Source organism: Sebastes umbrosus, chromosome 7 (genome assembly GCF_015220745.1).
Source record: "Sebastes umbrosus isolate fSebUmb1 chromosome 7, fSebUmb1.pri, whole genome shotgun sequence".
Lineage (NCBI taxonomy): Eukaryota > Metazoa > Chordata > Actinopteri > Perciformes > Sebastidae > Sebastes > Sebastes umbrosus.
The window spans coordinates 20,677,590-20,691,376 of NC_051275.1; the positions used below are offsets into that span (position 1 = coordinate 20,677,590).

At 40.6% G+C, this 13,787-nt stretch overlaps 1 protein-coding gene across 1 annotated transcript; it reads left to right on the forward strand.

Annotated features, from left to right (window-relative positions):
* Positions 1–345: 345 nt before the first annotated feature.
* zgc:162730 (uncharacterized protein LOC564559 homolog) lies at positions 346–3,337 on the forward strand. The gene is made up of 2 exons (XM_037775504.1): positions 346–488; positions 1,076–3,337. The coding sequence occupies exons 1-2, from the start codon at positions 456–458 to the stop codon at positions 2,285–2,287; spliced, it is 1,245 nt and encodes a 414-aa protein (XP_037631432.1). The 5' UTR covers positions 346–455; the 3' UTR covers positions 2,288–3,337.
* The last annotated feature ends 10,450 nt before the right edge of the window (positions 3,338–13,787 follow it).

Consider the following 13,787-nt stretch of genomic DNA (forward strand, 5'->3'; position numbering starts at 1 on the left):
TTCACATTTGGATGATCTTGAAAAATTTCACAGAGCTGGAATGATGTCTGCAGAAAACCTCCGAATGAATCATGTACAAAATAGGAATAAACACATCTATAAGCATACATGGGAGCTAGGTAAATAAGCCACTTTGCTTTCACAGCCCTACGAAACTGAAGCATTTCACACAGCCGACTAAAAATACACAGTTTTCTTTCTTTCTTTTTTTTTTGTTGTTGTTGTTTTACTACCCGCCCTCCTCTGAGCTCACTATGAAACTTGAGGCTGAGGAAGGGAGGGTCATCCGGGAACATAGCAAGTGGAAACTCCTCCCAAAGCCTGGGGGAGGGGTTTCTAAGGCACATAAAAGCCCAGGAGAGAGAGCAAAACCTAACTTGACTTCAGACTGGACACAGGTATCAACAGGAGTCAACCTGAGCTGAATCTTCTTCTTTTGGTCAAAGGGGTACAGCATGTCCGAAATGCTCGACGACATTTTCACGAAGGTGAGTCGAAGTTTAGGATTTCTTTTTCATTTTTGTTTTGGAAAAAAAAAAAAAAGTCTTCATGAAGTCGGAGTGGGTCGAGTTCTGAAACTCCTCTCGCAAAGCGGTTGTTTATTCCTGAACGTGTCATTACTCCGTGAATCACTGATTTGACAGTGAATTCTGTTTGAACCGAGTTTAGTCACAGAGGACTTCTTCAGTTTAAAGAGATAATGACATAAGGGAGATAAGTCAGCGCTGGGTCGTTTGTTTCTTCAATTCCAATCTCATCAGAATATTAATGAGAAATAGAAAACAGTGTGCTTGTAGATAGGCAGATAAAATGTTTGGTACTGTACAGTTCTTTTTTTCTTTTTAATGATTGCCTTCTTAATGACTTTGTTTGGAATTTTTTTTGTCTCATTTTTGTCTTTAAAAAAAGAAAAGATCTTAAATATGAACCTGTTCTAGCATAAGTTTTGCTGGATAAAAGACTAACTTGAAATAGATTTGTTGTAGAAAGTAAAAGAGGAAAAATATGCAACATACTGCTTTGAAATGAGTAGTGTCAAGGTCTGTATAGTAACTGTGTTAACCCTCTGTTACAGAACTTTAGGAACCTGGCCGTGGATGACGCCTTGCAGTCTCAACTCAAAGGCCCGGGGCAGAATCGTCTAAACCACTCAACCTCCTTCTTCTCTCCCCCCTCCCCTCCCGCCTCCTCGAGCCACAGCCTGAGCACTGAGCATGTTAACAACAACGACGGCCATTTCTGGTCATCCAACATCTGGAGCCAGGGCCCTGTCTCCAAACCCAAGCAGCCCCCCTTCAGACCCGACCGCTCCATGAGCCTGACCGAGTCCAGCAGCAGCCTGCTCTCCTCCTTCGGACAGCTGAAGAACCTCGAGGCTTTTCCCTCTGCCGCTACCGTGGCTCCGCCGCCGGGCTTCCCTCCCTCGTCTTCCCTCCAGCCCCAGGTTCAACCATTGGTCGCACCCAATCGTTACAAGACAGAGCTGTGCCGTGGCTTCCAGGAGACTGGCAGCTGCAAGTATGGCAGTAAGTGCCAGTTTGCCCATGGCGAGGCGGAGCTGCGTGGACTGTTCCGCCACCCCAAGTACAAGACGGAGCCCTGCAGAACCTTCTACAACTTTGGCTACTGCCCCTATGGCTCACGCTGCCACTTCATCCATGAGGACAAAATCAACGGAGCTCCGTTATCAACTGCCAAATTCCAGAATCAACCACCTCTCGGTCAGAATCCACGCCACATGCTGCGCCAGAGTGTCAGCTTTGCCGGGTTCCTGGGCTCTTCACGCTGCTCTCCTCCTCCGTCATTCCCTTCATCCTTCAACGATCCTAACCTGGGCTTCAGCCGTGCTCCCTCCGTTTCTCCACCTCCCGCTGATCTCCTCTCCCCAGTGTTTGGAGACTCCCTGCAACGGGAGGGAGCTGCATTCCAGTTTGGCAACAATCATACCCGCGCCAGCGCCGGAGACATCCACAATATCCCTCTGATCATGGAGCCAAAGGCCTCACGCTGTGTGTGTGGCCACGGGAATAACTTTAACAGCAATAACAGCAGAGCCTTCGCCGGCATGGACGACGGGCACAACCAAGACGGCAGCATGCCGTTTCCCGGTCCCGGAGGCCACGGAGGATTCGTGAAGCCTGGTGGACTCCAGCGCTTCTCCTCCGAGGACTCCCTGGAGGACAGCTACAGCAGCAGCAGCGGAGGTTCCAGTGGAACCGAATCTCCAACGTTCGACGCAGCCAGCAAGAGGCTCACTGTGTTCGAACGCCTGTCCCTGTCCGACTAAAACGGATCCAAAAGGGAAGAGAACTGACACCTTTAACTGCGTCTGTTAATCTGGACTTTCTTCAGAACCAGAACTGATCAGGACAAGTCAACTTTTGACACAATAACACTTAAAAGTTCTTAATTTATGTTTGTAAAAATGGAACTTGGAAAAACTAGTACCCAAATGTTATCAGACTCTATTTTTATACTTAAAAGAATATTATGTAGCCTCTTAGACCTTTGTATGTGGTCTTCCATAAAGATTAACTCTGCAGGTCTTGACAGTACCAGCAAGTAGTCTGGTTCATACTTACCGTAAATCTCTAGTGAACAAAGTGGCTTATCTTTAGTGATAATCATTAATTGCTGTGCCTTAGATTCTCCCTGCCACGTAGGCTATTTACTATTGGTGCCACAAACAGTATGTTTGATTCAGTAGCCTTAAATCAGTGAGACCTGACCTGTGTCATTGATGCCATTTTATCTGTGATATGCACTTTACAGCTAATCCAAAATGGGACAAATCTCCCAGTAGCATTCAACCAAAGCTTCATACTTCACTCTGCTCTTTGTGTGTGTGTGTGTATGTATGTGTGCCTGTATATGTGCATGTGTGGGTGTGTGTGTGTAACCATTTTCCTGAGACCTGGGGTGCAAGCATGAATAAGTTGCAGAGTGCTGAAAGATCAAAGTGTGATAACCGAGAAAATGTATGTCAGTATATATCTGCATCCTGACACACTTTAATTCTGTAAAACATTCTTTCTAAGATGCACCCCGTCTTTTATCGTCCCGTTTGTCTGACAACCTGGTTCAGGGACTTTAACACCACAGTATTCCTTTTTGGTATTGGTTGCCTCGTGTTGTTTAACTTAAAACTAATATATTTATTATGATATTTATTTGTGTTTAAAGAAAAACTAAAAATGTATTTTGTACTTTATTTATGGAGAAATATTTCAACATCTGTGAAATACCAATGTGAGAAAAAAGCAGTAAAAAAGAGAATGTTATATTTTTAATTGCCTGAAAGGGACAAAATTAATTTCTGAATAAAGAAATGAATGTATTCTTTTCTCTCTGACTCCAATTTGTCATCTTGCTCACATTAATCATAACTTGCATCTTCACATACACAGTTTATTAACTTACTCACCCATATTTGGAGATTTGAGGGTAATTTCAGGGCAGTTAGAGGTATACTTTGCCTTGAATGTGGGATGTTATTAATACTAACGTACAATTGATGTGTTGATACAGTCAACAATATTGCACCTATGTTGTAAACAAATAAATGGTTGCACGAAAAAAAAAAAAAATGTCAACCTCTCAAGGAACTCTTTTTTTCAGCAGTTTATTAAATTAGTGAACTGATTTTTGACTGAAAGTAAATACATTTTTTTTTTTGCAATTTTAAATACATTCAGTATTTGATTTAGTATACCTATTACAGGTTACATACACAGAAACATAGAAAGAGTAACCTGCATGTGGAACTCTGAGCTATTGTTTCTCTCTCCTCTGTGTTTTGTGTCATACAGTGTCTTTGTTGTGTATACAGGAGATGACATCATAGGTAGCACGTACACATATTATCACATCGCTTTTCAATCCTCAGGTAAAAGATGTGATGCTTTGCAATGATACTCCAAATTGGTTAAAGAAAATACGTTTGGATCTATAAAAATAGGATTTAAAACAAAACATGTATGTTTAAATAAGTACACATTGAATAGCAGGTCCAAAACAACAACCGATCAAGAGTAGGTACCAGTGTTGGGAGTTCACAAGCAAGTACTATGATGGAAAAATCTAATCGAAATTCCAGGTCAAGATGAGACTGAGGGTCAGGGAGGAGACCAATAAGCAAAAGAAATACCAAATGTCATGGGCCAAGTTTGGGCTAAATTTCAGAGATGCCAAAGAAAGCCAGTTCTGGATAAAATATACACCTTGATTGGAGTAAAGCTGCAACGATTAATCAATAAGTTGTTATTACTATTAAATTAATCGCCAACTTTTTTGATAATCGATTAATCAACTTGAGTAATTAAAAAAAAAAAAGTAAAAATTCTCTGATTCCAGCTTCTTAAATGTGAATATTTTCTGGTTTCTTTCCTCCTCTATGACAGTACACTGAATATCTTTGAGTTGTGGACAAAACAAGACATTCAAGGACATCATCTTGGGCTTTGGGAAACACTGATCAACAATTTTCATCATTTTATAGACCAAATAACTTATCTATTAATTGAGATAATAATCAACTGATTAATCTAAAATAAAAATAATCGTTAGTTGCAGTCCTAACCTGGATGGAAAGAAATCTGCTGTTTCTACCAGAAGCTGGGCTCTCGCTTAACATCATCACGGATCTACATCTCTGTTGAACAGCGTCCTTGCATCCCAAAATTAAGTTTATCATGCAATTTCGTAATCTAAGAAAGAAAACATCCAGAAATGGAATGAACAGATAGTTCATGATTGAAAATAGTCTCCCTGGCTACAGACCTAGGATAACTCGACTTTAGTCATGGGCCGACACTCATCAACCAACTCATCCGGCTGTACTCGAGTAAAACAATGGGGAAGAATGAGGGGAAATCCCAAAATCTACTTTATAAAGTTTCATTAACAACTCAGCTATAATCAGAGTAGGGCTGACACAAATGCTTCAAAGCTTTGTATTTCCAACCATTGTCATGGTAAATCCAAAATCAGTATTCAAATGCTTTGTTTATTATATATATATAAGTAAGTAATGATAAAGTATAAATCCCAAAATAGACTATGACATAAGGAATAATCCCACAACATTATTCATTATTCATCATTAATTATTATTAGTTATTCTCATATGCCACTCTCCCGGGCATTGAAATGGGGGAGATGGAGACAGACAGTCAGACAGAAGAACATGTCGCACCGCGAAGCTTTCGAATACCGTCAGAGATTTCTCACCAAAGCTTCGAAGCCCAAAAAGTGGTATTCTGGACAGTGCTAAAAGGACTTTCACAAAACACTGCCTACATTTGATTTTCTATATTTTAGAAACAAGCTAATACATGTTTTTTCTCGGTCACATCTGACATAATTTGCATATCATTTATTTCAATCAGTCAACAGTTAACCCCCAAGCTATGGGGTAACACATTGTGTTCTTTCTTCACTGGAAATTTCCAGCAGCTGTCGCCTCCAGCTCTCAACCGATTTGACTGATGTGCTTCCTGAACTGAATTACCAAATTTCAGAGCCTAAATGATAGGAACTGTTATGGACAGTGGTCATAGGGTTGTGTAAGGCACATTTATAAGTTAAGCAGAAGTTCATGAAAACCCCCTGTTGCAATTTCCACTTTAAACTTCCAGTGCGATCTTGTGTTGAGCAACCGGCCATCACAGCCACCGCCCCAAACACACTGTCAAAGCACTGGATTCTGTGCAGCAAGGCTGTAAAATGTTTGTCGCAGTAATAGTGTCTAGATGTAAAACAAAAGGCCCTTATGAAAAACCGGAAGATGAGTTGTTGCATTATAGTCTTAAATGTGTCTGAGACATTTGATGCGAGTTACACTCGACATTGTCAAACAATGACTAATCTGCAACAGACATTTAAAGTAACTCTGCCAGGTCTGGATAGTGCAGTTTGTTGAGATAAACACGCCTCCGGAAGTCTGTGGAAGTTCTTTTGAATCAGATCAATCTGCTGGTGAATTTTTCCAGAACTTCAGTCCCAAAGTAATGGGCAGGGGGAAGTTTTTCTTTACAATGGTACACTGGGGATGCTTCTTAATAGCTTGTATTACTCATTCTTATTCTGTAACATTACAAACATATTACGGAGGGGAGGTTTTATACCTCAGCCGTTTGGTTCAGTTCAAATAATCTCTTGTATTTTTGCCCGTTGGCAAAATAAGAACATTTTCCAAAATGTGTATGCTATCCAATCCACCTACATACTGCAATTATCTAAGATCATTTGGTAACCATGGCGACGTAAACATATCAAGATGCGAGTGCCAGGATTTCCCACAATATTTTTATCAGGGAGTGGCACTAGAAACAAACAAAGGTGTGTTGTGGTAGTGTCTTATTTTGAAAGTTCGGAAGTTCCTCAGAAAAACGTGAGTAAAACTTAAACAGTGATCACGTTTTCTTAAAATATCACAGCAACCATTTCCACTTCATGTTTTTGTGATCAATGATTTATTACTTTGTACTTAAAATAAAATACAAGGGTCAGTAATTTTGTTCCTTTCAGGTGACTTTAGTATTATGGTCATTCTAATAGTATACCAATCCCAATACATCACAAATATACAATACCATGCTCACACTATATACGATATATGCAGACACACATACAATCACATACAGATTGTGCATGCCAACTGTAAGTGAAAGAGGAAAAATAAAGTAGTGAAATTCTAGAAAACTATAAACACATATAAATACTTCTAGTTGTCTCCAACCTAAACACCCACCTATGCACCTTATTTACCTGACCCCATCCTATGCACCTTATCATACTGCGGCATATGTGTTTCTGTCCTTTGTCTCTATGTCCATCGTTGTTTATGACAGATGATATCGAGTTGCAGTCTCAGCTCATGAGCAAATATTTCTTTATTTGCTTCATTTCGCTTTTGACCACTAGACTGGGATGAAAAACACCACAAGGCACAGCGGAGGATAGCAGTCAGAAAAAAGTATTTTCAATACTTGGTTCGTTTGTAATAACTCAGTGTGACCACAAAATATACGAGTACTTAAAAGAGAACAATGCATTGTTTCGTTTTTTCTTCAGTCCAACCCAGGGACCCAAACTACACCCTTAGGGGTCTTTTCACCCATGTTAATGTCTACCACATGTTGTTTGTCTATGCTAAGTGTGCTATGTGGGCCTATACAGATATACACATGTCCTGTGATCAGAAATATTCTCTCAAAGCAGTCTTTTGCTCAATTTCCATATGACACTTGGTAAAGTCCTGTATCACACCTTTATATGACAAGCCGCATTTGGCACAAACAGAAAAGTTAAGCTGCTAAGCTTTTAAAACTAAATTCTAATTGAAAAATGCTAAATATGTCCTGTGTAGCCTTGCTATATAGTGTATTTTACGTACTGCTGAAATATGCTTGATTCAGAATATCTGACTGGTTTAAGGACTGGATTTTAGACATTCAACAAAACTCAGCCGTTGCCACTACGGTGCATTGTGTCTTGTTCCCCTTTGGACCAATGGCAGGATGTGTTGCTATGGCGATGGACAATGACCACAAAGTGTAAACAGCCAAGACAAAAAGAAGGGACTAGTTTGTGTGTTTGTGTGTTCACAAATATTAACTTCCCAGCCCGTTCTATTAGACCAGACTGGTTAAAGTTCACCGAACTCCTCTGCTCTTACATGACGAAATACTGTAGATTCATTATCAAACTAACTTCAGGTGAAAATGTGGGGAAAACCAAATGAAATCCCTGGTATCACTGTTTAAGTTCTTCATTTTCTGCAACATATTTGAGGTATTAATTTCACTATTACCTACGTTTTGTTAATTTTAGTTTTGTATCACCTCAACCTCGTTATTCAACCACTGCGAGATCATTCTCTTAACACGGGCCTAACATCACCACCGCCGTCTGTGGAGCGGTTAATGATCAGCCACAAAGCTGCTGCTGTCAAATCTCTCTTTACCCAAGTCACCTGATCCTGAGCACTGCGCACACAACACACAACACACAACACACACACCTTAGAGATAAAGTCCAAACCTGGGTGGAGATCTATTAAAGCAATTACATATTATGTCGTCTAAAGGTGAGAAAGACACAGAGATACTCTTATCCAAAGAGTTAAGCAACAGTTACAAAAGGACAAAACAGGCATTCATGCATCTTATAACAAAGAACAGCAGAGAGTTTGTTCTGGAGGGACAAACTAGAGCAAAGTAAGGGTCGGTAGAAGATGAGTTGACCTTTTCTAACTTGCTGTGAACTGAGCAGATAAGAAGCAAAAACTGAGTAGTGACGGAGAGACAAAAAGGATTAAAAGATTAAGCAAAAGCAGATAAGAAAAGGTGAAACATCAGCGTCCTGGGAAAAAAAATATTGAAGTTGGTGAAGAGTGTGAATTTGTTCTTATCATCGGGTAAAAGGAGGAGTTTCTGTCAGCAATCTGCTGCCAAAGAGTTGCTGCTCGTCAGGCCAGTTCTGTTGGAACTTTTCAACCTGAAGCAATCAGCAGCCATGATTGGATAAATCATCCAGAAACCACACGTACAGTCACATTCCTACCTGCAAAATGTGCTTATGTGTGCACATGTTTTCGTGCGTATACTTGATTTTTCTTTTCTTTTTTACAGCTCCTTAAAACCTCCCTCTCTTTCTGTCATAACCTACGGATTAAGAATTGACGGTTGAGTAATCTTTCAACCCCAAACCTTCGTCAACCATTCATGAGTGACGGAGTACGTTATGCAACTTCTCCTTTGCCAACTAGGTCATTAGAACGCCCTACCTCTTTTTTTTCTTGGAAAAAAGATAAAAACCTGAGAGGTTAATGCACCTTAAAATACTTAGAAACAGGTAATTTGAGCTTTGTCCCAATGCTCCCCCCTAAAACCTCCCTCTTCATTTGGGAGTTTCCTGCAGTTTGGAGTGGCCTTGAAAAAGGAGTGGTATGCTAACTCTACAGCAGAACGAAAGGCAAGTCATGATCACAATCTCTAAACACAAGCGACGAGCTCTGAAGGGTCACAGTCTTATTCTTCTACCTGTGTTGTTTAACAGCCGTTGCATTACTGCCCTCCACTGTTCAAGATGTTATGGGTTTCCCATGATTCTTAGTGCGGTGCTGACAGTGGGCAAATCCGGGGTCTGAGAAGTGAAGCCAATGAGGAAGTGTCTTAAACTTGCATTCTTTCTAACAGCCAGCAGGGGGTGAATCCTCTGGTTGCAAAAAGAAGTCTGATTGTATAGAAGTCTATGAGAAAATGACCCTACTTCTCACTTGATTTATTACCTCAGTAAACATTGTAAATATGAGTTTATGGCCTCAGTCGCTAGTTTGAAGTCTTCTTCAATACAGCATGATGTTCATTTACTAAATTATGGTCCCATTTAGAGTCAACTAGACCATAAAGCAGGGTATGCTTTAGGGCGTGGCTACCTTATGATTGACAGGTCATTACCATGGCGTTGTGCAGTCTGGGTGTAGTCCGTGTTTTCGTCTTAGAATTTTAACCCTTTCACAGTGTGTTTTCAGTTCATGAAAGTTAATTATAACCCGTTTGGTTGCCTAAAAATGTCTTATTCAGCATTTGGTTGTATTTAGCACCACCCTCTCGTGCCACTTCTGGTTGCAAAAAAAAAAAAAAAAAGATGGCGACAGCCAAATACCAAAACTGCTAAAATGCCAAACTCGTGGCTTCAAAACGGCAGTCCACAAACCAATGGGTAACGTCACAATGACTACATCCACTTATTATATACAGTCTAAGGGTGCTGATGACCAACATCAACAGTTTTGTTGAGTCACCACTATGATCCACATTCACGTGTAATCAGAAGGAAGCATCTGTGTATGTCGTACATCTGAATAACTGAGGTAATTAAAGATTTGGGAAAGACCCTTTCAAATAATATAATTTCTTTTGTTTTTAAATTAATTGGCTACCTGATTCGGGAAGCCGTTACAATTGCTTCTGATTATTTTTAAAGCAAAACCTAAATGAGTAATCCATTTCACTAACTGACACAGGCTATTATCTATAAGCATATAGCTCAAGCATCGTTAACCCTTAGCTTTTTATCGTTTATCCACAGCTGCACTCATTTTGAATACCAGACGCTGATTGCAGTGTGTCTAAATGACTCATTGATGATCAATGATACATTTTTCCCCTAAACATCTAATTTTACACACAAACAGTATGTATTATCTCAGCACATTTCATCAATACGCAACACCAAATCAGTAACAAATACTGAGTATGACTTGACTATGCTGACTATCAGCTAACTGATTATGACTAAGCTTCTTATAAGTGCACAGCAAATAGACTGAAATGCGCAGAATGCAACTTCAATGTTTAAAGGAGCAGTGTGTAGGATTAAGTGACATCTAGTGGTGAGATTGCGGATTGAAACCTCTACCGTGTGCCAATAAGTGTGTAGGAGAACTAAGGTGGCCGACGTGAAAATGCGAATGGCCCTCTCTAGAGCCAGCTGTTGTAATAGTAGCGAAGGTCATTTGGACGATAGCAGATCCAGAGTGTGTGTGTACATGGGAAGAGAGTGGTGAAGCAAGAGAATGAGCGACGGCGAATGTGTGTGATGTTGTGAGCGAATAACAGAAGACAGAGTTAGTTTAGCTCTGAGAATATCAAGTGAATGTACAGTGGAAGTAGAAGTTTGTGCAGAAATAAATGCTGAAGCTCCTCAAGACCAAGAGGTTTGACAGGTAGCGACCTGTCAATCACAAGGTAGCCACACCCTATAGCATCCCCTGCTTTTTGGTCTATTTGACTCTAAATGGGACCATAATTTACTAAATAGACATTATGCTGAATTGATGAAGACTTGAAACTAGCGATTGAGACCATAAACTCATGTTTACAATGTTTACTGAGAAAATAAATCAAGTGAGAAGTAGGGTCATTTTCTCAGTGAAGTGACGCTCTGGAGCGAATAACGTTATCGTCTCCGGCCCAAGCAGGAAAAGCTAACAGTGGTTTGTCCGTTCTGGGCTACTGTAGAGACATGGAGGCGGACTCTGTGAAGAGGACCCGCTCCGTATGTAGATATAAACAGCTCATTCTAAGCTAACGTAAACACAACAATTCTTATTTTCAGGTGATTATACACTAAAGGAAACATACTTATTAATATCATATTCCATTTCTCAGTCAGTTGATCCCCCCTAATTGTACACCCTGTTCCTTTAAGTTGCTTTTTAGGGACAAAGCAGAATGTAGTCGACATGATACACGGCCCATAGCCTGTTGTGTATCTACAGAAATCTGCTTATCCAGCCATGCACCAAAACAAACATCACTCCCTCTGCTAACCTACATATTTATGTATTTAGCTAGAAGGGTGAGGAGGAGAGACCCGGAGAAATTAAGAAGAAATAGCAGCGTCAGTAAGTCAGTCTTGGCAGGGAAGGAAGGAGGAAATATTTGAGAAGTGACATCACAGCCACGGAGTGGAAGTGCTATCCTTTTATAGCCATGTTCTCTCTCTCTGCCACATTCCTCAGCTACAGAACTCAATCAACTCCTCCTCCTGCCCTCTTTTCCTCCGACTTCACTCCCGCGCTAGGCTGAGCGGTGTGACGCAAAAGCAGGGAACAGGGGGGAGAAGACGGAAGGGGAGGAAGGGGCGGATGGAGGGGGAGGAGGAGGAGGAAGGGGGAGAGGGTTGGTAAACGCTGTGAGGGAGAAGGCAGAAAAATTCCCTGAACTCCCCCCTCCGAGCCCTCCCCATGACCACTTCTCTTTTCCTTTCACTCCACTCTTCCTCTCTCCACTTTTCCTTTCACTGGCCGGTGTGATTTGGCACAGGCAGTCAACCTGGAGGAGTTCATGACAAACTTCTCAATTCACAGGAACACCTTTCATTAAGTTACTAATGGGTCTTGAAAATCCCTGCTATTCCCAGAAAGGCCTCAAGGGAGGCCTCTTTATTGTAAATCAAACAACCTCTAACAATCCCTGTGCTGTGCATTTAAGTCACCCATGGAGAGTTGTGTCCATTTTCACTGAGATTAACAAAACGTTGCATGTAAAAGTGAGGAGACATGACGTGAAAAAGTGAAAAGCTCTTCCATATATATTATAATCTAATTGCTGTGCTCTTCCTATTTTACAAAACAAGAAGTGAATCTAGAGTATGTACGGACTGATCTGAAAAAAGCAGAAACAGCACCCATGGGCTGTGGCGCAGATATAAAAAACAAGATGTATAACTTGGATGGCAGGCAGCCTTCTGTAAAACTATGATCATACCGGAGTTTCAACTGATTTATGAAGACATGAAAGGTGCACCAATATACTGTATTTACACAAATCAAAACACCAGTCATTGATACAAGAAGTGTTTCTTTAAATGCTATAACATTCCCCTGTGGCATGTGTCCTCAGATTTTAGACACCAAACAATAATAATACTGAGAAAAAAAGCAAGAAAACAAGCCAAACTAATTGTATTTTATATAAATGACGTCATAGAGAACACGAGCAGAATGTTTCTGTTCACCTTTACATGAGTTTCTGTGTAAATGCATGTTAAATTTCGCCCAAGCTGATATAGATTTTAAACACAATAGCCTTCCCCGCTACACTGAACCGGGGACAAGATAAGTTTCTTTGACTGATGTGTTTGCTTTCCCAGCGTCACTTCCTGTCAAACACAAGTTCATCTTGTGCTTTACATTTTATTTTACTGTCTGAATACATTTTGCTAACCAAATCTCGATAAACTTGCTAAAGTGAAAGCACTCCTGCTTGTTTATTGTTCCAACATGATCAAAAGTCATTCAACTTTAGATCGCCTCCACATTTCCCTCACGTCATGCGTGCCGCCCCTGTAAAGCATCTCCCCCCACCTCAGGGGGGAAAACCAACCCTCAGTTTGACAACCACTTTGAGGCCCATGTTACGTCACATTATGTTAGTAAGTCTAATAAGTTAAATTAGTGTCTAATTTTGTGCCATAATTGTCAGACTTTTATAAACCGTAGTGTGATCAGTTGCATCAGATTGTTGAGCAGGAGAAGAAAGTCCCCGTCAGACAGTTTCACATCTGTTTGTGTTATTAAAGTCGATCTTTCACAACTGGCTGGCCCATACATGTTCACTGCACGCTTCCTGTTCACGCTCAAACCCAGTACACGCTTCTCCTTTTAGACTCCACACTTCCTGTTTTTAGGTCCTTTTCTTAATAAGGTAAGCTATGAAAAAAAAATGAGTACTGCGTCAGGGTGTTTATTAACAACAGATGTGTGACCTGCACATGAGAATAAAAACAGCTTTCTGTGATAAAGGTTAAATACCTGAGGAGAGGTTTAGTTTGGTTTTAAACTGTCCACTATGTAAATCAATTGAATAAAAATGTATATGACATATACAGTATCAAAAGGCTGCATTTGAATAAGCATGATTGATTATAGTTAGTGTAGTGTCTTTTTCCCCTGAAAGCAATAGTTGTATGGATTGGCACTTACAGCGTGGAGTGTGGACTGATATTAATAGTATACTAATAGTGATTTTAGTATTTGTAAAGTAGTGTATTTTGTCAGATTGATACCTTCTCATCTTCAACCGCTTATCCGGGGTCGGGTCGCAGGGGCAACAGCTCCAGTCGGGGACCCCAAACTTCCCTTTCCCGGGCCACATTAACCAGCTCGGAAATACAGACAACACTGTGATAGCGACCTGTCAATCACAAGGTAGCCACACCCTAAAGCATACCCTGCTTTACGGTCTATTTGACTGTAATTGGGAGCATAATTTACT